The sequence below is a fragment of the Paraphaeosphaeria sporulosa genome (genome assembly GCF_001642045.1).
Source record: "Paraphaeosphaeria sporulosa strain AP3s5-JAC2a unplaced genomic scaffold CC84scaffold_8, whole genome shotgun sequence".
NCBI classification, from domain to species: domain Eukaryota; kingdom Fungi; phylum Ascomycota; class Dothideomycetes; order Pleosporales; family Didymosphaeriaceae; genus Paraphaeosphaeria; species Paraphaeosphaeria sporulosa.
Genome location: NW_017253367.1, coordinates 1,689,010 through 1,713,389, shown reverse-complemented (window position 1 = coordinate 1,713,389; position 24,380 = coordinate 1,689,010). Strand labels below are relative to the sequence as shown.

General features: G+C 53.4%; 10 protein-coding genes across 10 annotated transcripts; 5 read left to right on the top strand and 5 right to left on the bottom strand.

Moving 5' to 3' along the window:
- Nucleotides 1–1,295: 1,295 nt before the first annotated feature.
- On the bottom strand, nt 1,296–1,693 carry CC84DRAFT_1220071 (uncharacterized protein; the record flags this gene model as incomplete). Its single annotated transcript, XM_018183134.1, has 2 exons — nt 1,296–1,436; nt 1,493–1,693. 2 exons carry the CDS (start codon nt 1,691–1,693, stop codon nt 1,296–1,298), a joined length of 342 nt encoding a protein of 113 aa, XP_018033541.1.
- A 2,134-nt stretch (nt 1,694–3,827) lies between these two features.
- Nucleotides 3,828–5,012, bottom strand: CC84DRAFT_1166918 (acetyltransferase-like protein). Its single transcript, XM_018179081.1, has 2 exons — nt 4,739–5,012; nt 3,828–4,691 (listed from the first exon to the last, which is right to left on the bottom strand). The coding sequence occupies exons 1-2, from the start codon at nt 4,853–4,855 to the stop codon at nt 4,092–4,094; spliced, it is 717 nt and encodes a 238-aa protein (XP_018033540.1). The 5' UTR covers nt 4,856–5,012; the 3' UTR covers nt 3,828–4,091.
- Nucleotides 5,013–5,424: 412 nt separating this feature from the next.
- On the bottom strand, nt 5,425–7,179 carry CC84DRAFT_1166917 (SecY protein). Its single transcript, XM_018179080.1, has 3 exons — nt 7,073–7,179; nt 5,958–6,981; nt 5,425–5,911 (listed from the first exon to the last, which is right to left on the bottom strand). Exons 1-3 carry the CDS (start codon nt 7,080–7,082, stop codon nt 5,515–5,517), a joined length of 1,431 nt encoding a protein of 476 aa, XP_018033539.1. The 5' UTR covers nt 7,083–7,179; the 3' UTR covers nt 5,425–5,514.
- Nucleotides 7,180–8,072: 893 nt separating this feature from the next.
- CC84DRAFT_1125428 (RTA1-domain-containing protein) lies at nt 8,073–9,253 on the top strand. Its single transcript, XM_018175718.1, has 3 exons — nt 8,073–8,291; nt 8,342–8,596; nt 8,684–9,253. Exons 1-3 carry the CDS (start codon nt 8,117–8,119, stop codon nt 9,088–9,090), a joined length of 837 nt encoding a protein of 278 aa, XP_018033538.1. The 5' UTR covers nt 8,073–8,116; the 3' UTR covers nt 9,091–9,253.
- A 148-nt stretch (nt 9,254–9,401) lies between these two features.
- On the top strand, nt 9,402–11,161 carry CC84DRAFT_1261787 (uncharacterized protein; the record flags this gene model as incomplete). Its single annotated transcript, XM_018185097.1, has 2 exons — nt 9,402–9,580; nt 9,632–11,161. The coding sequence occupies exons 1-2, from the start codon at nt 9,491–9,493 to the stop codon at nt 11,159–11,161; spliced, it is 1,620 nt and encodes a 539-aa protein (XP_018033537.1). The 5' UTR covers nt 9,402–9,490.
- A 65-nt stretch (nt 11,162–11,226) lies between these two features.
- On the bottom strand, nt 11,227–13,181 carry CC84DRAFT_961577 (WSC domain-containing protein). The gene has a single exon (XM_018187966.1). It carries the CDS (start codon nt 12,922–12,924, stop codon nt 11,293–11,295), a length of 1,632 nt encoding a protein of 543 aa, XP_018033536.1. The 5' UTR covers nt 12,925–13,181; the 3' UTR covers nt 11,227–11,292.
- Nucleotides 13,182–13,805: 624 nt separating this feature from the next.
- CC84DRAFT_1189133 (mitochondrial carrier) lies at nt 13,806–14,941 on the bottom strand (the record flags this gene model as incomplete). The annotated part of the gene is made up of 5 exons (XM_018181032.1): nt 13,806–13,898; nt 13,951–14,568; nt 14,620–14,749; nt 14,800–14,874; nt 14,925–14,941. The coding sequence occupies 5 exons, from the start codon at nt 14,939–14,941 to the stop codon at nt 13,806–13,808; spliced, it is 933 nt and encodes a 310-aa protein (XP_018033535.1).
- A 449-nt stretch (nt 14,942–15,390) lies between these two features.
- CC84DRAFT_1251280 (WD repeat-containing protein-like protein) lies at nt 15,391–16,776 on the top strand (the record flags this gene model as incomplete). The annotated part of the gene is made up of 2 exons (XM_018184326.1): nt 15,391–15,489; nt 15,539–16,776. 2 exons carry the CDS (start codon nt 15,391–15,393, stop codon nt 16,544–16,546), a joined length of 1,107 nt encoding a protein of 368 aa, XP_018033534.1. The 3' UTR covers nt 16,547–16,776.
- A 2,985-nt stretch (nt 16,777–19,761) lies between these two features.
- Nucleotides 19,762–21,099, top strand: CC84DRAFT_1166911 (uncharacterized protein). Its single transcript, XM_018179079.1, has 2 exons — nt 19,762–20,604; nt 20,659–21,099. Exons 1-2 carry the CDS (start codon nt 20,115–20,117, stop codon nt 20,895–20,897), a joined length of 729 nt encoding a protein of 242 aa, XP_018033533.1. The 5' UTR covers nt 19,762–20,114; the 3' UTR covers nt 20,898–21,099.
- A 1,501-nt stretch (nt 21,100–22,600) lies between these two features.
- CC84DRAFT_1178680 (uncharacterized protein) lies at nt 22,601–24,115 on the top strand (the record flags this gene model as incomplete). Its single annotated transcript, XM_018180363.1, has 2 exons — nt 22,601–22,737; nt 22,792–24,115. The coding sequence occupies 2 exons, from the start codon at nt 22,601–22,603 to the stop codon at nt 24,113–24,115; spliced, it is 1,461 nt and encodes a 486-aa protein (XP_018033532.1).
- Between the last annotated feature and the right edge of the window lie 265 nt (nt 24,116–24,380).

Genomic DNA, 24,380 nt, shown 5'->3' with positions numbered 1-24,380 from the left:
GGTTGTCCTTCAAATATGAACAAACCTAATTGATCTTTGATTATGAAAGTTCGTTTCCCAGCTTTCTTTTGGTCCCTCCGCAGGCATCGTAATCTCCATCAGCTTGCCAGTACCACGGCCACGGGTTTCAACAACGCATATCGCAATCTTCTTATCGTTCAACATCGACGTCCTGAAGTGCCATCCTGCTTGAAGAACACTAAGAACAGGCTTGAAGCGCAAGCATATCAGGAGTGGACACTCGCCAAACTCCCACCGAGGGCCCTAGCACCCCAGCTAATGGCGCCTTCGGTCCGCATATCAATCTAGTATACAGCGGGAAATATGAAAACGACGACGAGAAGGTCCAGCGCCTGTTTGATCACGAGTTAAGCCAATCTACTAAGGAACACGTTTGCTATGTCTTATGTAATATAGCGAAACGAATATAATTGTTACGGAACACGGATAGTTTCGTGACCTATCTATCTTTCAAGCAGATTTGCATAAATTATGCCACGCCCAACAGTCAAACCTTACAGAATAATATCTTCAGCTGGCGAGGAGGTCTCTTGAATTTTCTAGACACCCATTACAGTGGTGGTCTATTAATTGAGGTCTTCTGTGGAGCCGGGTGCAGCGTCAATTTCATTATAGTGATACTCAGGAGGTGGACTGAGGACGGCTACCATGAGAAACTCGATATCATCCAGTATGTATACTGTGGGTCTTCGAGATATTAGGGAGCTGGTTCAGGGAAAGTAGAGAAGGATCGAATTGTTTTTTCTGCAGCGATAAATTCGGAATCCTTTGAGGCAAAGAGAGCCGTTCAAAACATCTTAATTCAATCAGGCACAGGAAGTGATGGACACGTGTATTATTCAAGAGAAACGAAGGAAGCTGCATAGAACCTAGATACATTGGCTTTACTTTATCCAGTTACAAATACCATCCACAAGCAATTGCAAGCAAACACTGGGACGCACCTAAGAACACTGACTAGGACTGGGCCTAGGTCAAGGCCATAGTTGCTAGTAAACTAACCTGCTTTACCTGCATAAGATGATAAGAATAAGTGTAACGTTACATAGCAACCATTCGTAGCAGGCAATAAGCTGATATTGATAGGCCTGTTCGCCCTTTGGATGAGTTGAAAACTATTAGTAAGGTGCGGGGGAAGAATAGGATGCTTAATTATCTGTAATAAGCTACCCAGAGGTAAGGTCGGCTATAACACGTGACAGTGTTGAATGCGACATCATCTATACTAATAATTTTGTAGTGGATTCATCTAATTTTGTTGTCAAACTAAGGTCTTAAAAAACGTTCCAGTCGTCGCCCTTGATAACAGCCAATCTCTCCCGATCAGGTTTAAGATCGAGATCCTTCATCATCATCTGTTGGATTTTCGGTCTCTTGTAGGATTCAGAAGGGCGCACCCTACTCTTTATTGATGACTGCGTGTAATTGCGGATAAGATGCCACCGCGGTGGTGAATCTGCAGCCCTTGAACCCAGTCAATCAGGAAGACCTCCCAGTCGTTTCCATTGTCTACTTTCATCTGTCGAGCGACCATGTTTGCGATCTTCGGATCGATCCATGTGAGCTTCGGCTCGTGGGGGTTCCAGCCCGGGAAGATGGACCTGAACTTAGCCAAGAGTTCCACTTCGACAGGAGACCACTCCGGGTCATTGCCGGAAATGGCTTGTTGCATCTGGTAAGCACGGTATATTGCTAAGATAAATTCTTCACAGGTTTTATGCAGCCCACAAACGACTTGAGATGTGGCTGTGATGGGATCCAAGCCTGTTGGCGCGCGTAAAAACCTTAGCACAGATGGTGTCCTGCGCGTGGATCGGTAATTTTGCGAATTTTTCATTGTCTAAAGGTATGCCTTCGATGGAACTCATCATTAGGCAGTACATGACTCTTGAGCTCTCTTCTGTAGTTGACCAGGCGGCATGTCTCAAGCGCCACAAACGATACCATGCACCCGTTCCCGCGGATTAAAAGGCATGGACTACATTAACACTTCCTTACCTAGCTCTATCCAACCCACCCTTCCCATTCATGAAAGAACCCGCAACGCTACGGCAAAGCATCGTCTCCATGCGAACACCTGTGGACACATCGTATGCAACACGGGTGGGACTGTTATCAGATATGGCTATGATCCAAGTGTTGTGGAAGTAAGCAAACTACACATACAGTCATTCGTCGCACATCGAACTAAAAGAGAATACGAGGAAGTCGAGAATCTACTCTTCGTGGCGGAAAAACGGCTGAAACTGCGCATACCTAACGTACTAGCTTTGTGAACATCGAGAGTCTTCCATTATTCTAGTAGCACATGTGCTTTGGAACGAAGTGCCATTTCAGGCGTCCATAAAGAGGCAGGTGAAATTACGTCACTGTTGCTTGTAAACAATCTTTTTGCACACTTGTTATTGCAGTACTATGGCCGCTATTTATATTACTTTTAGTTTATAAGGCCGAGGCAAAGGCATCATGTTCGAATGGGCAGGGAGGCCTCGGGACCACCCTTGGGGCGCAGTACGGATATGGCGATCTAGTAGATGACTGGCTTGGCCTCGTCTAGGATCGCTTTGCACGTTAAGAGGATGGCCATGGGTGCTGTGTGGCCGATGAGCGAGACGCGGAGGACTGGGAATTGTTGATCCGCCCGATGAAAGCTGGTCGATCGCGTGCGGTCTAAGACTTGCAGTGTATCCGAGGAACGTCTGTGGGTCGACGAGTTCCGATGTGCAGCAAAAAGCGTAGGTTGGAATGTGCTCGTATACCATCATGCGTACAACAGGTAGCTCCGCCGAGAGTATGAGGAACAGGAAAGGCATGGCGATATTAGTGACGCCGGAGTGGTGGAGTGGATGGTCTTTAGATGTTGTTCACGGTGAGTTGGGCGCGGGCGTGTTTATGTACCCACGGGAAACCGCTAGCAAACGTTTGAGCCGCTACAGCGGATGGTTAGTGTAGTAGAGACGTTGCCGCCCACGGTCCTGGAAGGTCGTCGACATACCGAAAGAGAGGTGAATGTCTACTGTTGGGGGTGTGCATGGGAGAGCTCGTGCCGCGTTCGCTGATATCGATGCCTGCGTCTGAGGCTTTAGGGACAGATATCGGGTTCAATCGTTCTTTCTCTCATGATGTATACCCCACGTACAACATCAAAAGTCCGAAATACACAAGAAGTCAGACTAAAACAGACTGACTTTCATGCATCACCAAGTTAAAGGGAGTGAGGTTTGCCCGCATCGTCGGTGTTGGCTACTCTCTACCAATATCTACACGAGCGCACTGCTTTGTTCACGAGCGCGGTGCGGAGGTTGAACTTGGTTCGTCTATGAGGCACCACTTTCCTATACAGGCAGCTTTGGATCCTAACACCGAAGGTGTCTTCTGCCCGAGGCAATGACCAACCAAGGCCTGATCTTCGGGACGAGGGACTGATCATGGTTTGCATGCGCCACATGCCAGCGATCTTTGCTACCATAAACAAAAGCCTCTTCTCCAACGCACGCACTACGTTACATACACAGAGTGTGAGCACTGGACCGTTCCGTCCGCTCCATTGCTTGCTAAGAGCCGCCACTCCATGGATTATTCCTCGCTGGAGACTTTCCTGGTCCCCGGAACCTATCCCATCATCAGAGATGAGACGCGCGATTCCATAAGGTTGGACGCGAATTTACGAAGTTAACATAGCTGTCGACCCGAAGATGAAGATCCGGTGGCTCTTTATCATCGGGTGGCTCTTTATCATCGGGTGGCTCTTTGTCAGCTGGAACGAACAGCGGAGCAAAGGCTGCTGACATTGCGAGCGGGAAGATGCCCCCCCGCGCTTGTGACGAGGATTGATCATAGATTAACATATAACCAACCAAGGATCTCGATGGGTATCGTCTTTTTCCCCTTTCCACGTGTTTCATGAAAACTCGTGGTATATTAGGACAACCCCTTCCTCAATCATCTATTCGGCTTTAAGCCAGTGTGCTCGTGCTTATTGTGCCATCACCTCCACCAAATAGCACAGCTATTGTTCAATGCTTCAAACACGATCGCCATACCTCACTCCAGGCCGTTTCGCCCCCGCCTCACTCCGCACCCGGCTTTCCATCTCCCTTCACCTTCGGATCCCTCACCATACAATACAGCATAACCCTCCCCTCCGCACCCTCCACCTCCGGATCCTGACACGCCATCTCCCTCACAAGCCTAAATCCAAACCGCTCATAAATCGCTTGATTCGGAACCATCCTACTACTCTCAAGATAACATTTCCTTCCCTCCCTATCCGCCATGCTTAGCACCTCCTCCATCAGCGCCCTCCCCACCCCCTTCCCCTGGGCCTCCGGCAGCACAGTAACGATATTGCAGAAATAGTACCCCTGGGGATCGTCCCAGATTTCTTTCTGTGCTTCGGCCTGGCGATCTTTCCAGATCCAGTAGCGCCGTGTGGAGAGGCCACCACGGCCGTACCAGAGGTTCATGTAAATTTGATTGAGCCAGAGGGCCCAGAAGGAGAGGTAGAGGGACCAGGACTGCGGGGCGGAGGCGGGGGAGGGAGGGAGCCACATTGCGCAGCCGAGGATTTTGGAGGGGTTGGCGGTGTCGCGTGCGACGTGGAAGAGGCCGTGGGATATGCCCCAGCGGCAGCGGAGGGTGAGGGAGTAGCGGTTGCGGGTGAGGTCGATCTGGTAAGTGGGTTAGTGGGGGTGGTGGGAGATTCAGGGGAACGTACTTTTGAGCGGTCGGGGTAGATCCATTTGTTATAGGGGTCGTCGGCGAAGGCTTGTTGGATGGTGTCTATTGCACCGTCGATGTCGGCTTCGGCCATACGGGTGACTTCGATTGGCATTGTGAGACTGTTGAGGGAGGTGTTTGTTGGACTCCAAGTTGGGGCTGACAACGTCGAGATATGCGATTCTCAGGGAGGAAGAGGAGGGATGTTGGAAGAAAGACAGCGTCTGCAGCGCGAGGCGGGACACGGGCGAGCCATGGTTGCGGGGACGGTAGGCTTCGTGAGTGGAATGGCTGCGGTCCGCAATGCAGATAGGACCGACACGTGAACGACTAATCGAATACGGAAAGTCCACGCGGAGAGATGCAAAAGCGAAGCTAGCATTGGCCCTGGTGCACTTCTCAGGTGTCAAGACATACCTACAAATTGTCTTGCGCGTATTGACTATTCCTGGTTCTGCGGCTTCTCCATGGCAGCAGCCTGACGTGAACCTAGATACTACGCTTCACGATAAGATCGTACATGATGTCGAACAATTTAATGAAGTGTATGCAATTCCCATTGAGGTATCTAACTTTTGACCTACTCAGACAAACCAGATAGAACCGTTCGTTAAGCACGCGATGCTCATCTTAACACTTCATTCGTAATTTACAACGGTGGTGCTTTTCTAGCACCTCCGTACCAACAACCCGTTCGATCCCAACCCCAACTCATGCATAAGAAATGTCAACCAATCCAGCCTTGTCTTCTTCAGATCCTGAATTAGACAATATCTAGCCCATGACCATACCCTTGAGGCCAGCCATGTCGCCCTCCTTGGCGGCAATCTCAAAGTATCCGTAGATGATGGTGACAGCCAGGAGAATACCAGTTCCGCTGCCCAGAGCGCCGAGGAGGTCGCTGGCGACGGAAAGGGCACCAATGCAAGCACCGCCGAAGGCGGCGGCAGTGGGAATGACGCGCTTGAGCTCCTTGTACATGGACTCCTCACGGTGGCCAGCCATCACAAGACCCTGTTCCTTGAGCTGCTTGGCGACATCGCGGGGAGAAGATCCAGAGACCTCGATCCAGGTCTTGGAAAAGACGGCGCAAGCGACGAGCATGTAGACGATGAAGACGGCGGTCTTGAGCGGGTCTGAGAGAGCCTCGGTGATGCTGAGAGGGGGAGACCTGCACAGATTAGATATAATCAATCGCTATTATGCGCAAGACTTACATGTAGTAGGCAACGCCGGAGGTAGCGAAAAGCTGAGCAGAACCCTCACGCGGCTCCCACACACCAAGAAGGCGGACAAGGAGGTTGTCGGCGAAGCGAGAGTAGAGCATCTGGCTGATCAAGAAGACGTTGGAGGACAGAGCAGACTGTAGCATAATGGGCATGTTGGAGGTGTAGAACAGGCGGACGGGGTACGAGCCGCGGACACCACGCTGGCGGGCAGACTTGACGGGGATCTCGACACGGAAGCCCTGGAGGTAGATGACGGCTCCGAAAACAATGACGGTGGCAATCAAGTTCATGACGTTTGGCAGGTTCTGGCGGTAGAAGGCCTCGCGGAGAGCGACGGTCTTGTTGGGCCAGGTGAAGAGCAGGTGCACAAGGGCGATGATGGCACCCTCGAACTCGGGGCCACGGCCGGTGTTGATGGTGGTGGGCGAGAAGGCCTTCCACATGATGGACTCGCAGATGTTGGTGGCAATGAAGAGCGAGATGCCGCTGCCGAGACCGTAGCCCTTTTGGAGCAGCTCATCGAGGAGAATGACGATGAGACCGGCGATCATGAGCTGCACAACGAGGAGCACGCAGATACCGGCGCCGAGGTCGGAGGGCTGTCCGTAGAGACCGGAGATGACGAAGACGACGGACTGGCCGAAAGAGAGGAGGATGGCGAGGAGCTTCTGGGCGGTCTGGTAGAGCTCGCGGTCCGACTTGAGGTCGAGGTTAACGTCGATCAGGTGGGTTCCGGCGAGAAGCTGGAAGACCATGCCCGACGAGATGATCGGGGTGATACCCAGCTCCATCAGCGTTCCTCTGTTACTGGCCAACATCATACGCAGCCAGTACAGCGGATCCGAGTTATCTGACGAGACGATTCCGTACAGCGGCATCTGGCTCATGACGAGGAAGACGAGGAGGGTGAGGCCCGTCCATACTAGGCGGTTGTTGAAGGGGACCTTGCTTTCCGGGAGCGAAATCTCGGGGACGAGAGGCACAAAAGGCTTGACAAGATCGAGGAACCGTACTGCATGGCATCAACTGTTAGCTGGGACCCTGGATGCTTGTGGAGGGGGCACGTGGGCGCGCTGCCATTGCGGCGAGGGGTTTAAACGTACGGCCGCTCATGATTGCGGTTTGGTGAGCCCGGGAGGAGACAAAAGAGACAGTGGACAAGCCGGAGCAGAAGGGGTGCGGGTTAAATGGGGGTTGGGGATGGGAGGGGGCCGCGCGACAGCTCTCACAAGGCCACGGTTGTGGAAATTCGGCCGCCGCCAAGCACCGCGCTTAGTCACACATCTGGAGCTCCTCCAGGCACGACCGAGGACACGCTGGCCTCGGGGTGCCAACCACCGAGAAGCTTCTCCAGTGTATGCCTAGAAGACAGGTATGTGGTGCATATCCTGCCATTCAAACGCTTGATTAGTTTTTGTGCTCCTACCGGGTACAAGCAGGTGCTGTGCTCACGGTACGCGCTGCGGTTCCGCTTGTTAACAAATCATGTGCCTATTTGACGAGCCATATGCGCATCTGAGAACCACAAATGTACGCTCTAGATAGACTCACTGCTCTCTGAGAGCAGAATCCTGCAGAGCACACGTTACGCACATATATCTCAGGCTTGGACTCTCACCTTGGCATACAGGCCTCTTCGCACTCGCAACGCAGCAGACCCCTCTTAGGCAGCCCCCATCATCCCAAGACATACAAGACGTCAACATCAATGTCGTGTACCCATCCGCGCGTATATACTCTCTCTTCCCGAGCACCGCCTCAGACAGTTGCCGCGCGCTGATTGGCCGCCCCCGCGAATGCGAACTTAGCGCCGATCCCCAAGGCAGAGAGGGCTACAAATGCGAAAGGAACGCCATGCGCATTGCACCTACGTAGCGATGCACACGTCCTGTATTTTTGAGCGTCTTGGAAACGTGTAGGTGTCGATGGTATTGGGTGGTTAAGCGGTTGCGATTTTAGAGGCGCCAATGCGAGGACGACATGACAAGCACATGGGGACGTGTAGATGTATATATCAAGCTGTCGGTTCCTCATCCATGGCATCTTCACACACCTGAGTATATCCACAGTTGTTCAGTGCACTTCTATAATCTCGATTCATTTCTTGCAAGCCTCTTGAGAGCAGCCAAACACCACAACTCATCATCATGGCAAACCCCCCAAAGGCTAAGAACTTCGATTGGGAGATGTACCGCTACATCCCTTCCCTTGCGGGCGCCATCATCAGCATGATAATCTTCCTCATCCTCACGCTGCTTCTCTTTTGGCAATGGTTCCGCACAAGAAACCACATCCTCATCTTCGTGGTCATCGGCACAATCTGTAAGCCAGAGACCTAGCAGTCTTCAGGCAAACCCCTAACATCTCCACAGCAGAAGTAATCGGCTACGGAAACCGCATCGGCTCGCACTTTGATAACCAAGCATGGGGACCCTTCATCACACAAGGCACGCTCCTTCTCGTCGGGCCCCTCTTCTTCGCAGCCACCATCTACATGATGCTTGGCCGCACCATCGTGCTTGCTGGCGGCGAAGACGTTTCTCTGATCAGGCCGAGGTGGTATACTCGCGTCTTTGTCGGCGCAGACATCTTTACGTTGGTTCTGCAAGGACTAGGTACGTTTCAAAGTCCATCCGCTCACGCATCAGCGCACTGATCGACCTTCCCAGGTGCGTCCATCATGGGCACCATGAAACTCCATCTCGCGATCGCAGGCGAGAAGATCGTCATCGCCGGACTCGCACTCCAAGTCGCGACCTTCGTCTTCTTCCTCATCGCTGCCATCGACTTCCAGCTCCGCATGGAGCGTAAAGCCGCCATCTCCGCTTCGCTCGGCACGCCTGCGAACAACCAGTGGAGGAAGCTGCTGTGGATCTTGTATACCGTCAGTTCGCTGGTGCTATTCCGTTGCATCTTCCGGCTGATAGAGTATGCGATGGGCAACGCCGCGTATCTTATTGCGCATGAGTGGACGCTGTACGTGTTTGATACTACGCCCATGTTTCTAACGGTGGCGCTGCTGTTGGTGCTACAACCGACCAGGTATGTGACGAAGGAGTACAGGAAAGGTTCGAGTGACTCGGGGGGTGAGGTGCAGCTTGGAAGTGGGCAGGCGAAGTAGGTCTTTTATCCATCGCAAGCATTTCCTTTTTCGGTACGACGAAGGAAGGGGTCTTGGTATGTTCTGTTATATTTATTCGGGCATTGCGCATAGTTGTAGCGGTATGTTTTGTGTTCGTATACCCTGTCTTCGCGAAGTTCAAGTTCTGTACTATTAGTGGTCCTTGTGTAGAGGTTTGTAGAGTCATCACGTCATGAGAGCGTAAACTAAGCTACTCAAGTGTTCGCTAAGCCCTAAGCTACTCTAGTGGTCGCTAAGCCCTAAGCCTTGTGCATTCCATCAACTCCCACGTTTGTTGCTGCTGGCTGCACGCGACGCATAATCACTCTCAAGAGTAGATGACTCCGACTCTCGCCATTTCGTGAAGCAGTGCCCTTCTCAAGGCGCTTAGTAACCGGTCATGCCGCGACGTAGCGCTGGTTTCATAGCAAAGCGACCGCACAAGAAATCAAGAAGAGGCTGCAGTACGTGCAAGAAGAAGAAAGTCAAGGTGAGACTCAGAGCTTCGGCTTGAGACTAGACCGCTCATGAACCTTTGCAGTGCGATGAGGGACAGCCCTCCTGCAAGTACTGTTCTCTGAGAAAACTTGAATGCGTGTACCCAACAGAGGCACAGAAAGAGCCGGACACATCGTCTTCAGACACATCACCGGACTGGGAACATGATCTCTTTGACTTCAGTGAACCCGTCGATATGCCCATGTGGCTCACGCCGGCCGTGATCACATCCTCAGGCCAGCTAAACGCCACCGAACTCAAATATCTGCACCATTACACGACAATCGTGTGGAAATCCATGAGTCTCCAACAAAATGACAACGTAGCCTTCATCAACCGTGACTGGGTTCCCCGAAGCTGCATGGCCTCAGAGCACATGCTGCACTCCATCCTCAGCATCTCCGCCGGCCACCTGCACGCCCACAGCCCTTCCAAGACATCATCCGACCAGACCCTCTCCCTCGTCTACCGCCAGCGCGCCTTCTCCTCCTACAACAAACAGCTCGCCAACATTACGTCAGAGAACTACGAATCCCTCCTCATCACCTCAATGTGGATGATGGTCATGGTGCCGCCACCGTCCCTGCCCTGCTCCGACGACGCCTGCCTGACCTGGGCATCCTCCCTCTTCACCATGATGCAGGGCCTGCGCATTCTCGCCTCCCTCCGCTGGGCCTCGGGCATCGAGCGCCTCACCATCTACCCCCTCTTTCGGCGCGAGCTGAAGAAGCTGCCGCCACCACCCATGCTGACGCCCCTGCCCGCGTGGTTCTTCTACACCGGCACGCAGCAGCCCGCAGAGTGGCGCTCTCCAAACTCCCCGAACGATCACTACTCCGACGCCGACTCCACGTCCCCGCCGCCACGCCGCTCCCCATCTCCGACCCCGCTCAAGAGCGCAGGCGTGCAGATAGACACTTCGCGACTCCCCACCCGCCCGCAGTCCCTCATGTCAGCTTCACAGTCCCCCCACGCCCCCGCCTCCTGGAAAGCAAAGTCCGACACCTACTCCACCTCTGCGCCGGCCTTCCTGCCACCTCCCCTCCTCGCCCTCCTGCACACCCTCGTCGACCCCACCTCCTCCGGCCCCATCGACTTCCACCGCCCCGTCCTCATCCCCGTCCTACACGCCCTCTCCCCCATTTTTCTCAGCATGTACTACTACCGCCTCTCCCCAGACCTACACATCCGCATCTTCGTGCTGCCCACCTTCCTGACGCCAGAATTTCTCGTGCTAACACGGGCGCGCGAGCCCCGCGCGCTGGTCCTGCTAGGGTGGTGGTTTGCGCTGCTTTCACTTCTACCGAAGCAGAACAAGTGGTTTGCCGGGGAGAGTGTGGCGCGGGTTCTCCAGGCGGTCAGTAATGCGATTCTGCGGACAGGCGATGGGGTGCTGGTCGATGCGATGGAGGGCGCGTATCGAATTGTCAAGGTGGAGCGGGAACGCGGGAAGGAGGCGGCGGCGCGGACGATATTTGCTGCGTGGGAGGGTGTGCATTGGGAGGAGGGGCCGAGGCGGGAGGAGGAGTGGCGGCGGGAATATGAACGTAGGGGTTTGGAGGAGGTGAGGTAGCTAGAAAACGTGGTTTGATGGAAAGAAGGAAAGAAAGAAAGAAAGAAAGGAAGGAAGGGGACTTCGTTTTGCTTGCGCGTGGGTCTATGTCTACGTATGGTTGGATGTCTATCACTCTGCTCATCACGACTCTACTCCACAAGCGGCACACAGCTCTGCGACGACAGCGCGCTGTTCTTCTGGAACTCGACCGCCGCCTTTCCACCCAGCACGATATCAAACGTCGTGCTGTCGCTTTGCCCATTGATCGCCATATCCCTCACCTCGTACAGCGTGTACCCCGCCATCTTCGTCCCCGTCGCCTCAAACCTCTCCACCTGGTTCTCCAATCGCTCCAGCACCGCGCCCTGCGGCACGTGACTGGCGAAATGCAGCTCCAACTCCGACAACTCAGCATCAGAAACAGCACTGTCCCGCACGGCCGCCACGACCGTTAGCGCCCCGTCGTATCCTCCGCTCCCGTTCGACGTGAACGACTGGCACGACTGCTTCTGTTGGAAGAGCACATTGTCCTTGACCGGGAACCCCTTGCCACCATTGTCGTACTCAACTGTCTTCCCCGTGGACGTAGTAGTCAGGAAGAAATTAAACGCACTGACCCCCGCATCGGCAGCGACCTGCGTGTCCCACTCGAAGAACACGAACTTGATGCCGTTGAATCCTTGCGCGGTACCGGACTCCCAGCTCGGGCGTGCGGCCTGCACCGGCGCGGAGACGTTCTTCCCCGCGCGGTCGACGTACGTGATGTACGCGCTTAGATCGTCAGCAGAGCGCCCTGTGTCACCGTCGTAGCGCACGCGGACGGAGCCTGAGAAGTCGATGGAGCCGTTGGCGTTGAGGGCGAGGGTGTTGATGTACGGCTTTACGTCGATGGGGGTCAGGGGCTCGGAGAGGGTGACAGTCGACGGCACGGTGTCGATCATGCGTGCCATAAGCAGCGCGCAGCGTTCCTGGAAGTGGGTTGGGTTTGCGAGGGCGCGCATGGTGGCGCCGCCGTCGGCGGCGAAGATGCGCTTGTCACTGTTCATGGTGTCGTTCTGGCCCGAGACGAGGGGGTTGGATGTCTTGTTCGCTAGATATTCGGTGACGACGTTGTTGTCGAATTTGAACTGTGACTCGTTGTATTCGAAGGCTGTGACATTCCCTTCGGTGTCATCACCGGTGATCTCAGGGAAGTCTTCATGGTGCACGCCGCCGAGAGTATGACCGCACGCTACGAGCTCAATCATCTCGGTTTGATTGAATCCCTGCATGGCAAATATCTTCGTATGGGTATCGAGGTCCTGTTGTGGCTCGGGTACACCAGTTCTTCCCGCTTCTGTGGCGTCGACACGTCCTACGCGCAGAGGGACGTCGTATCCACCACAAACACTCATGCTTCCAACAACTGCCAGGGCAAGCAGGTCCGCACCGGACGACCGGGTGGTATAGAAGCTGTGCAGATGGCCGAATGTGTTGTTGAACGCTGAGCCTTTGTTTTCACCGCGATTGGTCTCAAACATGATGGATGCGTCAAGACCTCCAGTCCCGGCTTCGACATCCGCGGTGGCCATATCGTGGTACGCGGTCCGTATCCATTCGGCGGAGTTCTGACGGCCGCGAACATTCTGTCCGAAAGCGCAGGAGAGGATGCCGTCGATGAAGCCTAAACGGTTGAAACCGGATTGCAAGTAGAGCAGGTCCTCCATGTAGTCATTGGGCCCGGGCCAGACATAGTCAGCCTGGGCTATTGAGGTAAGAGCGGCAAGTGCGAGGTATCTCATTATGAGCGAGTGGACGCAACTAAAGTGTTGCTTGTATTACTATAGAACGAGAGATTGAACGAGGAGCGACGTGAAAGCGACAGTAGATGGGTGAGGTTGGGAGCATGGCGAAATAACCATGTATTTAACTCATAGATTGTCACAACGTCCCTAGCGAGGCTTGTCTCTGTACGACATAGAACGGTAACAGCCTGCAGGGCTGTTAGCGGCTGGTAAGAATAGGAACGCATAGTGGTAGGCGTTGGTGCGCGCAAGGTCTATAGGACGCCCACCACGATAGGTGCGAATTCTCGAGAAGTATCGAGTTTCGGCGTTGGCCTGCCGGATAGGGACGCAAGGACAAATGCTCGTCATGTTATTGGTGGTTTGTGTGATCTGCTCTAGGATGCTCGCCCTTCCTCGGCCGCATTTCCGCCGCGGACTATTGATCATGGGCCAGCAGTTATTGACCGAACACTCCGTACCGTTACATGAGCTACAGTCCTACCAATGGTTGCTTTACAGTTTGTGTTGATCATACTGTCGTCGGCGGTAAGTGTGAAGTGACATCTTTACGGAAACTCCTGCTTCTGTATTTAGCACACGAATAGGAGACCCGCCAAGTGGGGCTGCAATGAAGGCCCGAGATACAAAGGGACGGACCAGAGTTGAGTGTACTACGCGTACAGACTCCAGGATGAAACAGGGGAAGACGATGCGCTGTAATTGAGCCGTGTTTTCGCCGAAGGTATTGCATTGCCTCCAAATCTAACATTGCCACACTCTAATCGTATGCCACAATGGGACCGAACCGCTCAGGTCGCCCTCGCTATGCACCAGAAAGAGGATATTGTACCAGGTATATTTACAAACAGCTCAAGGGAAATGCTTGGTTCGATGCGCTATATCTTCGCTTTCAGTTCGGGCGACAAGACTCTGTCTTCGAATCTGCGCATGAGCTTGTTTGTCTGCTCCGCGAGGGTGAGGGTCAGAATCTATGTGTGTTAATTGCAGCGCACAAAATCATTCCAGATTGAAGAAACATACGGTGTGGGGAAGAATGCGCGCCAAATGCGCAAAGTAGCCCTTGTAGACGGCGAGAAGACCTTCCGTCTTGACCGTCCGGTACAGACAATCGAATGCGGAACTGTAGAGGTTGCCAGTCTGATTGTACATGCGCGACATGACGGTATCCGGAGGGTGCATGACGCAGCAGACGACGAAGCCACTCGCTGTGCTGCTGGCAATGTGCAACGGCATGCCCTCGTCCATGCCGAAGTGCTTCACCAGCCGCCTCTTTGCGAAGAAGTATGTAGGCAGCTGGACCGAGCTACCGAAGCCGGTTCTGATCATTGCTGGCACTACACCACGGTAGAGGCCCTTGATGCCCTCGTTGCGGTAGATCTGGCTCATGCCATCGGCAGCACCCTTGTAGTGGTGCTGGGTTCCAACGGGTAGGAAGGGCGAGTAAGACTGCAGTCGCGTCTTGACGAGGAAGAAGGGCGAGCCGGCGGCGGCGCCGAGGATACCTGAAGAGGCACCCGAGAAGAGGTTAATGCCGAAGGACTGCACCGAGTCGTCTTTGTAAATGGCGTTTGTGATGAACTTGCGCGTGGGCTCGTAGAAGCCTAATCGGCAACCATTGAGCGTCATCTGATAGACATACTGAGCCCGCGTTAGCCATTGCGCCTGCCGAATGGAGGCGACATGTCATACGGCGCAATTCAAGCCTCGGAGCAAGCCTCTGGGTCCTTCATTCTTCAGAATAACACCCACGCCGTGGATCACGCCCCTGTACAACCGGGGTGCATCCTTCTTCGCTTGCAGTTCTCCCTGCAGTTGTAATCTGGAGCTGGTGAGCCGAGTGTCGCGAGAATCGTCGCCGGTGTCGCATACCGAATCTTTACCGTCTCGAATCCGTGTGTAACCGTCACGGCGCCGCACGCCGCAATGCCGCCCGCAATGAAGGATCTTGTAGGTGTAAGCTTGCAGTTGCCTCGATGATGGACGCATGTGCATACCCCAATGTTGTCGACATGGTGCGTCGTTCCGAGTTCTCGTCGCTATGGCGTATGCGCTCCTTCCCTCTGAACAAAAGGAAAGCGCGACCGGCAGCGCTCTTTCGCTTTTGAGGAATTCGTCTTTCGCTGCTTGGCCGGCTGCGGTGCACTACAAATATCACAATAAGGACTGTGTTGCTGACGCGAGATGACTGACCGAGGAGCGAAAGCTAGGTCCAAATAATATGTGAGCTGGAAATCCCCGGATCTTTGCGCTGTGGACCGAGACCGATTCCGGAGCGCTGGCCTGGCGCGGGCTGCAAGGCCGCCAAGAACAGGGGTCCTAGCTGCAAATCGCGACCAGCATTTGTTCGCAGGTCGCGTCCACGTTTGATAAAGAGGTCTGGCTCTTGGCGGCTGCTCACACCTGCACGCCTCGACACGGAGACATGCCACAGTCCTGCAGGTAGCCTGAACAATTCACATCATGGCGACGGGCTCGGGCACGCCTGGGCCTCCTCCCCCGCCACCAGGCCAGGCAACACAGAAAGTTAGCGACGTCATAACCGCGTTCCGCCCGGCCAAAGTACGCGTTGCGACTCCTCCATAGCTCGCCCTGTAGCTGACTGCTGCAGAAATTCAAGCCGCCCAGCGCGCGCACCTCGGTGACGTCGCTCGACTTCGACGACACGGGCGACCTCTGTGTCGTGGCACGCGACGACGACACGCTGCAGATCTACAACACCACCCTCGGAAAGCACGCCAAGGAGTTCAATAGCCAGAAATATGGCGTGCACCTGGCGCGCTTCTCCCACCATGCGCAGAACATCATCTACGCAAGCACAAAGGTCGACGACACGATTCGCTTCTTCTCCACCCACGACAACTCCTTCACGCGCTACTTCAAGGGCCACACCGACACCGTGACCTCGATTGCCCTCTGTCCGTCGTCCGACACCTTCATATCATGCGCCAAGGACAACACAGTACGTCTGTGGGACCTGCAGTCGCAAAACTTCTCGGGCATGCTCAATTTGCACGGCGCATACCTCGCCTGCTACGACCCCTCCGCCACTGTCATCGCCATTGCCTCGCAGCCCGGCGGCGCCATCCTGCTCTACGATGTCCGCAACTACGATAAGATTCCGTTTGCTACCTTTCACCTGAGCGAGATGGAGCAGCGCCACTTGGGCCCCAATGGCGGCGAATGGTCCAAGCTGGAGTTCACCAACGACGGCAAGCACCTGGTCGTCAGTACTACAGGCGCTGGCCACTTTGTTCTGGACGCCTTCGACGGCGGCTTGAAGCACTTCGCCCACCGTAAGAGGGGGGGCACGGGACGACTTGGGCCAAGCGCGGGCGTGCCGAAGAACAATGCGACGAATGGGGTTGCTTCAGCCCTTGGCCAGGGCGACACGGCCGTGACGCCAGACGGGCAGTACCTGATCGGCGGCAGCGCCGAAGACGGCCTCCTGGTGTGGGACATCTCGCGGGACCCTCCATCCGACAAGTATACGCACGCCGAGCACCTCACCGGCCCCTGCAAAGCAGCCGTTGTCGGTTACAACCCCAAGTTCAACATGCTGGCTACAGCAGACAAGGACCTGGTTCTGTGGCAGCCAGATCCGGACATTATGATGTAAGACGACGCGTTGTATCGAAATAGTGTTGTCAGATGTTGTTAAATGTGTTGCATTTGTCAGAGTTAGAAGGCAAGATGCTAACATTGATCTCAAGACCAGATAGAGAACTAGCCAAGGCGCACGGGGTGGATCTGGCCCACCGCGGCAAGCCCACGGAGGAGTAACGAAAAAGTCCAAGCCGAGACCCTCCAGCATATCACCAGCATGGGAACAAGGACGCCGATGAGTTCTGGAAACCTACGACAAGGGCCGAAAGGGACGACCACGAGTCGTGAACTTCAGCAGAGTCGAAACGGTCGACGTGCAGCTCTGCAGTGCATATACGCTTTGGCATGTTTCAATCTTGAACTGAAAAGGATTCTATCATCCTCAGCATATCTTCAATGGAGATGCTATACCCCTTGACCAACTCTCCTCTTTACTCCCACATTTGAGACACGATGTGTCACATTGTCCAACTTCATATTTTGCTCTCTCTCTCTCTCCACCTATAGTGATTGCTGCCTTTCGCCACTAGCTTGTTCACAATCGGCACCCATGCACACAGTCGTCGTCTCTTTTGGGACAGTAACGTTGACATGATTCTAGACCGGTAGCCCTTCGGGTCATGGCATCTTCGCCTTGACTGAGCAACAAGTTGTCAACTACACCGCGCTCTTCTGCTGGAAGCGACTATGTCAAGCATTCGATAAATGACTCGTACTTCCGCTTGGCATTGAAAGAATCTGAAGGCGTCAGTCAAAGCAGATTTGTCGGCAGATTGATCTGATGCGCTAAAGTAATGATGGAAGGCAGTAAGATGAATCCAGGGAAAGAAGCTTGATCACAAATCAGCCACTTCCATGTCAAGTACTCCTACTAACTTTTGACCTGTGGTTCTGCAGCACGTATCCCGGTGATGGTGCATAATCGTCGTCACCTCTCAACCTCTAGTGTTCACCTCGGCGATCCTCGCACTGTGACGGATTCCTCCGTAGTTGCCAGAACTTCTGAAATGCCTCCGGTACTATGGTAATGTTCCAGCTCTAGGTCCTCAAGGTTTGGCTAGCAACGTCTTTCCTAAGAAAATCCTTTGTCAGGCTGATCAATCCTCGCCCTCATAACTCATCCGCCTAAACACTGAGTCTCGAACATCGTAGGAGCTACATACCTCCACTTCCTCCAACATAAGCTTCTTCAAGAATGCTCACGGCGTCAGGAGCATGACCTAGTCCCCCAGCGTAGAATATTTGAAGCTAGCTCACAGGAAATATTCGCATTGTTTGTTCACGCATCGTAGTGCTACGTCGAATGGCACGGCCATGCCATTGTGAATGCTGAAGAATCGTCTAATCGATGGACAATGTGCCTCCTCATTACTCGGTAGCTCCCGCATAGATTGACCGCTCCGGCCCGACACTCACATGGTGATCGACAGGTCCGGGTCTGTAGGCTTGTAGTGGAATATGCCCACGACTTATCTAACTTGCTCAAATGTTTCTTTAGATTTCAGATTAAGGGGGATACCACTAGCGCCTCCTCGGGTGTGAATCCGACTGCCTGCTTCTCAAAGGGTTACCGTGGTCGCGGTCTCAATCGCTGGTGGGTGACTTCCCAGCTTTTTTTGTATATGTGAGACTGGTGTAGATTAGTGAACGGAAAGGCAAGAATGGTTCTGTTCAATTTGAAGGACAGCTTGGAGAATACGAGGCGGTTGGTTTGCTGCATGCTCGACTACGAGCTTCCACGGTACCGCCTCGGGACAGTGACTTTAGTACCAAGTACTAGGAAATTTTACCCGGTCATGCAGAGCGGCTTACTCCGTTGCGATAAGCACGGGCTCAAGATAAATCATATGGGACCTGCAACCCCATTCCACCTGTCCGTAGTGCTGCCCCTTCACCAACATCTCCGACGCGGAGCCTGCGCGTATTTGCTCTGCTTATCCGCTCTTCTCCAGACATGTACACTTTACACATTCGTCCTCCATGTTGGCATCGCTCATGCTAGAGTGGACATCATCGCTCTGGTATCTGATGCGCGGTGGTAAAGCGGCCAAATTGTGGGTTTAGTGATAGGGCTGGAGGAAAAGCCTAAGAGTCAGTTAAACAGCCATACCCACGGCTGGGCCAATAGATTTCCAGCGAAACGGCGATCTGCAGCTTAAACTTGGGTCTGCACTTGTGATTCATACACTTCGTTCTCCCAAGCGTGGTGGGTGGCATCGGATGATCTGCAATAGGAGAGTCATGGGGGTGAGATTACACGACGTGCTGCGATGTCTCCTTGCAGGAATAATGGAAGGTTGAATGAAGGCATGCGCGGCAGGCGGAAGAGCCGCCTATGCTTGCTTGGAATTGGAGATCCTACGTAGGGATCTTCACTTGTAGAATCTTGGGGCGGTTGATCTTTATATTGCACAACAAGTATTACAACAGCACCAAAACTAACAGCCGCTGATTGAGAACTAGAGTATCCTTGCTGTCTCGAACTTGGTCGGATGTCTACACATAGTCTGCGATCCGTCAAAACAACGGTGTCAGTCTAGAGGTATTTCAGAGTCGATGTTGAACATGTGGGTGTTTCAAAATACTGGCTGAACAGGGCAAAAGCTCTGTCTTTCAGCACAAGCCTGCTCAATGTCTTACCACCAGCCTGCTCGCCTGACGTAGTCTTCTGCTGACCTTCAGTTGAGGCGGTGTCGCGCCCCATCCGCTGATGTTTCAACTCTTACCAGAAAGTCTTTGATCTTCGACCATAAGATGATTCGAGTTGATCACCGTGCACAGCTCTTTCCATACGTCAAGATTTGGGACCAGTGTTAGAAACATCCGGTCATGATGGTCGATGAGAAATTGAGATCGGAATTTCACCGTGGAAAGTATTATTTACCGCTCAAGATCAGCTACTCCTTTCTCGAGTACAGCGGGTGAGCAGCTCAGGGGCAGCGGCAACCAAATTGACAATGCGATGCTGAGCCGCAGTAAGCACATTGAAATCGTGCGCAACGTGCGGCGCATGTCCCGCGCGAATCCTTTGTTTGCGTACCGTGCCGCAAGTATGTAACCGCAAGTTGGTTGACGGTTCAAACCCTGAGCAATAGTGTGGGGTTATTAAAATAAGGATCAACTGTCGTCGTGGTTTTCGCCGAATTTGTGCACGTGTCAGCTGTGGGGCGACGATCGCAACCTCCAAACTGCAAGGCGTGCCATTACGTCCCGAGCCATCCGCATCTCGAATAGTGTTAGAATCGGCGAGAGACGGACCTCCCCTGCCGATTGAGATCTCTTTTGGAAAGTTTCCTCTGCACGGTCGCCAATAGCCACATGCACGACAAGCGTAGCGTGAGCTTGATGGTTGGGATAGACGCTAACTTTGATGAAGGGTCCTAATGGGTATGAACGTTGTCTATCATCGTGGGAATGGGAGACAGAGGATTGAACAGGGTATATAAGACTGGGCGGACAGCACAGTGTTTCCGGCATCATCAATATACTCACCCAGTCAATCTTTTAGACAACGCAACAGTCACTCTTTCATCCCACTTACTACACTCTTTAATTTTCTAATCTAATACCCAACAATCAAGATGCGTTTCAACTTCGGTCTCGTCGCCCTCTCCGCCCTTTTCGTGGCTTCTTCTGCCGCTCCTACTGCAGCGGTCACCGACCTTTCTGCCGTCCAGGACGTCACCGACCTCTCCGTCGTCAAGGACGTCACCACCAAGCTTCCCGCCGTTGAGGGCGAGCTCAACCGTCGCACAGACAATGTTGTCTACGAGAAGCTCCAGTACACCCTCGTCGAGGTGAAGAAGCACACCGCCGTCATCAACTCCACTGTCTCCAGCGTTCACGGCGTTGTCAGCACCGTCGAGAAGACCAAGATCATCGCCTCTGTCAAGTCCGAGGTCGTCATCATTGTCCAGCTGCTCAGCACCGTCGTTGGCGAAATCACCGTCCTCCTCACCGATATCACCAGCATCACCGGCGACCTCAAGGACAACATCATCAGCGTCGTCGTTGAGCTCCTTGTCGAGATCCTCCTCACCCTCAACAATGTCATCACCGCCTTGAAGATCAGTAAGTCTACCTCAGAATTCCCGCAATTCCCTGAATCTCGCTAACACTCCGCAGCCATCTTCGAGCTCCTCGGCCCTATCATCTTTGCTTTGCTCGCCGTCATTGTCAACCTCCTCGCTGTTCTTAACGTCATCATCGTCGACCTCCTCAAGATCGTCTTCGGCCTCCTCGGTGGTGTTGCCGGTATCCTTGTCCACGTCCTCGCTGGCCTCGGTGCCATTATCGGTGGTCTCCTCGGTGTTGTTGGTGGTGTCCTCGGCCTCGTCGGCGACATCGTTGGCTGCATCTTGTAAATGTAAATATCCTACGACGACCTCACCGATACGAGTCTAGGGACGGATGCTGCTTGTGAAAATATAGAAAGCCTCAGCATCCTGTGTCTGCGGGTGGAAGGGACTCCAACCAGGTGGTTTGGGAAGGTGCTAAGAGCTAGCTTCTTCCCGGTTATATAATGCTTGTGTTTACAATTACGTCTACCAAACTTTGTTTGCCAACCCGTTTCTTGCTGATTCCATTTGTGCCTCTCTTTCTACTTTTCTCGTGCCGTATATTCTCCGAGCCAAGCATTGAAACAGTCAGAACTTACGCAACGATGCAGCGTGGCCAACGAACAGAACAAACACCGAACAAGGTCCTTGTTCGTTCGATTTGTATAATAACGTTCGTACGTTCGAAGCGACACGAACAACAGCTGATTCGAACCGTACAGCGAACGTTCGGCTGAACGTTCGTATATATACGATTTGCTAATTAGGAAAGAGGCTGGTGTTGAGGTCCGGAAACTGGCTGGCGTCCATCAGCTGGATGTTTTGGCAGGCATCCTTCTTGACAATGTATTTTGACACCGCCGTGAGGTGACTTGATACGGCGTCTCTTGTCAGCCAGTTCTTCTGGAGTTGTAAAGCTTCGACGACGGCGGGCGATAATTGATTGCGATCGCACGTGATTGTTCTCCTGGCGGAGGAGAAACACTGCTCGCAGTCGCACGAGGTGGCTGGCACAGAGAGATGATCCATCGCCATCTTGTATACGACCGGGTAGCATTTTTGGCCGACGTCAACCCACCAGCGGTGTGAATCCTGCATCAATTTGTACATGTCCGGCGACGCGGAGATAGTCAATCTATCGTCGTAGAGGCTGTCGAAATACTCGTCGAGCTGCGACGTACGTTTCTGCCGCTTGTGTGCCTTCTTGCCTGTGAGAAGGTGGTCGTCAACAAAATCCACCGAACATGGTATCGAACAGCCGAACGTACGGCTCCAAAAATGCGTTCGTTCGGTGTTCTGTACGTGTCAACATGCCTGTACGTTCGTTCGAGTCAAAACACCAAAAAATTCCGTTCGGATCGATTGTTCGGAGCGAACGTACTGTTCGTTGGCCACGCTGCAACGATGCTTACTACAATGTTCTTCAGTATCTTACCTGTAAGGATCAAAATTCCAAAATATAGCCGACCCGAGAGTCCTGGGACGGTACAATTACAATAGGCAAATTCGAAGGCCCTTTTGTGCTCCAGAGAATATCCGGGTAACGCTATACCCTCCCAGCTGGGCAGTCACCGACGGGACCAGAGCAACAACTTGCAGCTGAAGTCGATCGCCCTGATAACACTTCACCTTTGCTGGGACCAATCTTCACCCTTTTTCTTTTCAACCCAAATCTTTCACGAGTGAAGTAGGCCCACACTCACTCTCGCTTCGATTCGATTCTAACGCGTCTCTTACCACAACAGCGACGTCATATAAACAAGACCATGGAAGGCAGTCCGCGGTCCCACCAACACACGTCGAACAAAGCCTTTCACGGCACACAAATCGCGCTCCCCAGCAACAACGCGTCAAACGAGGGCTTCACCTGCAGTTCGCGACCACAATAACAAAAACAACCCGTCGACGAAACGACCTTCCCGAATCCTCTTTCGCGACCATTCAACGCATAAGCCGACCTTGCGACGGTGATGGACACAACTGCCGTGGGCGTTCAACCTGCACTCAATATGGTGGCAAGCCCAATGTCAGCCTCAATGCGCGCACATGACAGCTTCTCTACGAACGGAATGGGACCAAATGTTGCGCAGATATTGCAACAGATGAACATCAAAGGATTCCACGACTTTCTGGTCGGGCGCCTGCTGTAAGTACAAATGTCTGGCTCATGGCTGCATTGTCGAAGTTGATTAAGTATTAGATATCTCTCCCAAGAAGCCCACTGGAGGCTGAAAAGCGATCTCGACCTACGTGGTTGGCCACTGCATCTGCGATCGATGGATGACGCGAGCTGGCAGCTAGAGGCAGGCGCGCCTTGGGCGCCCGAAGACCAGAAGTCGCTCATGGTGCTTTCGGCGCATGGAGTGAAGGCCGAAGACATTGCAGAGCAGTTCTTCGAGGGCCGCACTGTCGATGAGTGCCAGGTTGAGATCGACGCCATCAAGGCCGGGGTACCTATGAATTCAATCGAGACAGGACAAGGAGCAGCCGATATTGACATCGGGGCTTCCAAGGCTGCATCGCCCGAGACCCCGTCAACGAAAGCGATATTATCCGGCCTGGCCAAGACACCGTGGAAGCCGACATCCTTTATAAATCGACTTATCGAAGTTTCTTCCGGTGCAGCAAGGGCACGCTCCGATACGCCTCACGCAGACAGCCGCAAAGACTGGAATCAGGCGGACCGCGATACGGTTTGGGCGGCGGTGCAGCGAGGGATGAGTCCACGCCAAATCCAAGAAAAGTACCTGCCGTTCCGATCAGAATCCGCGATACAGACACGAATGACAAAAGAACGAAAGCTGAGAGGTGTGCAAGCAATACCGACAAAATGGTCAAACCGAGATAACGAACTTGTCATCAAACTTGTGGATGAGGGACATGACTTCGAGGACATTGCTCCACGATTGTCGAGAGAGAGGACGCCCAAGCAGATCGAAGCTCGGTACCGCAATTTGAAGAAGCAGGCTAGAGTCAGCCGAATGAGCGTCGAAGTCAACGTCATTGATGATGATGAAGACGTAGAACTGGGAGACGATAACATGCAGGTGGACGCAGATGGAGATGAAGGCTCCGAGTACAACGACGAGATTTCTCGGGTTGTTCAGACACCACACAAACCGAAAACTACCCGGAAGACTATCCCCTATAACAGCTCGGAAAAATCACCCACAAAGAAGCCCCCCTCATCGATCACCTCAATTCGCACCAAGCTCTTGAACTCCATCGACGCCAAGTATCTGGACTCGGACGGCAAGAAGGGGCTAAGGAAGGCACTCAACAAAACAGGTTGGCCGACGCGCTTCACTTCAGTGGAGGAGCACGACTCCCCTATGCCCGAGAAGAATGGACCGAAATGGCCTACTAAAGACGTGGAGGCGCTACGGTGTATTCGCGAGACGGCATCTTCGATACCCTACAAGAAACTCGAAGAGTTCTTCCCCGGTCGGTCCCAAACGGCAATCAGGAATATTTACAACACAAGGGCCAATCCGAGCCCAAACTACAGTGACCGCAAGAAATAAACCGGTAGGTGGTGGAGCCAACAATCAAAGGAAATTTTTGGGACATGATGCTTTAGCACGAGGATCTCCACGGTGGCATGAATTTTTGCGCGAAAAGGTTGGATTTGAGATGATGGGCCGTCCATTGCTCTACGAGACGAGATTTGGTTTCAAGGCTTTTGGTTTGCATACCACAACGGGCACGCGGAACTCGGATGCTGTTGAGCAACGTTTGCGGTAACCGTGCTTGAGTCGATCTGGCACTGTTTGGGAAGTAAGAGTTGCA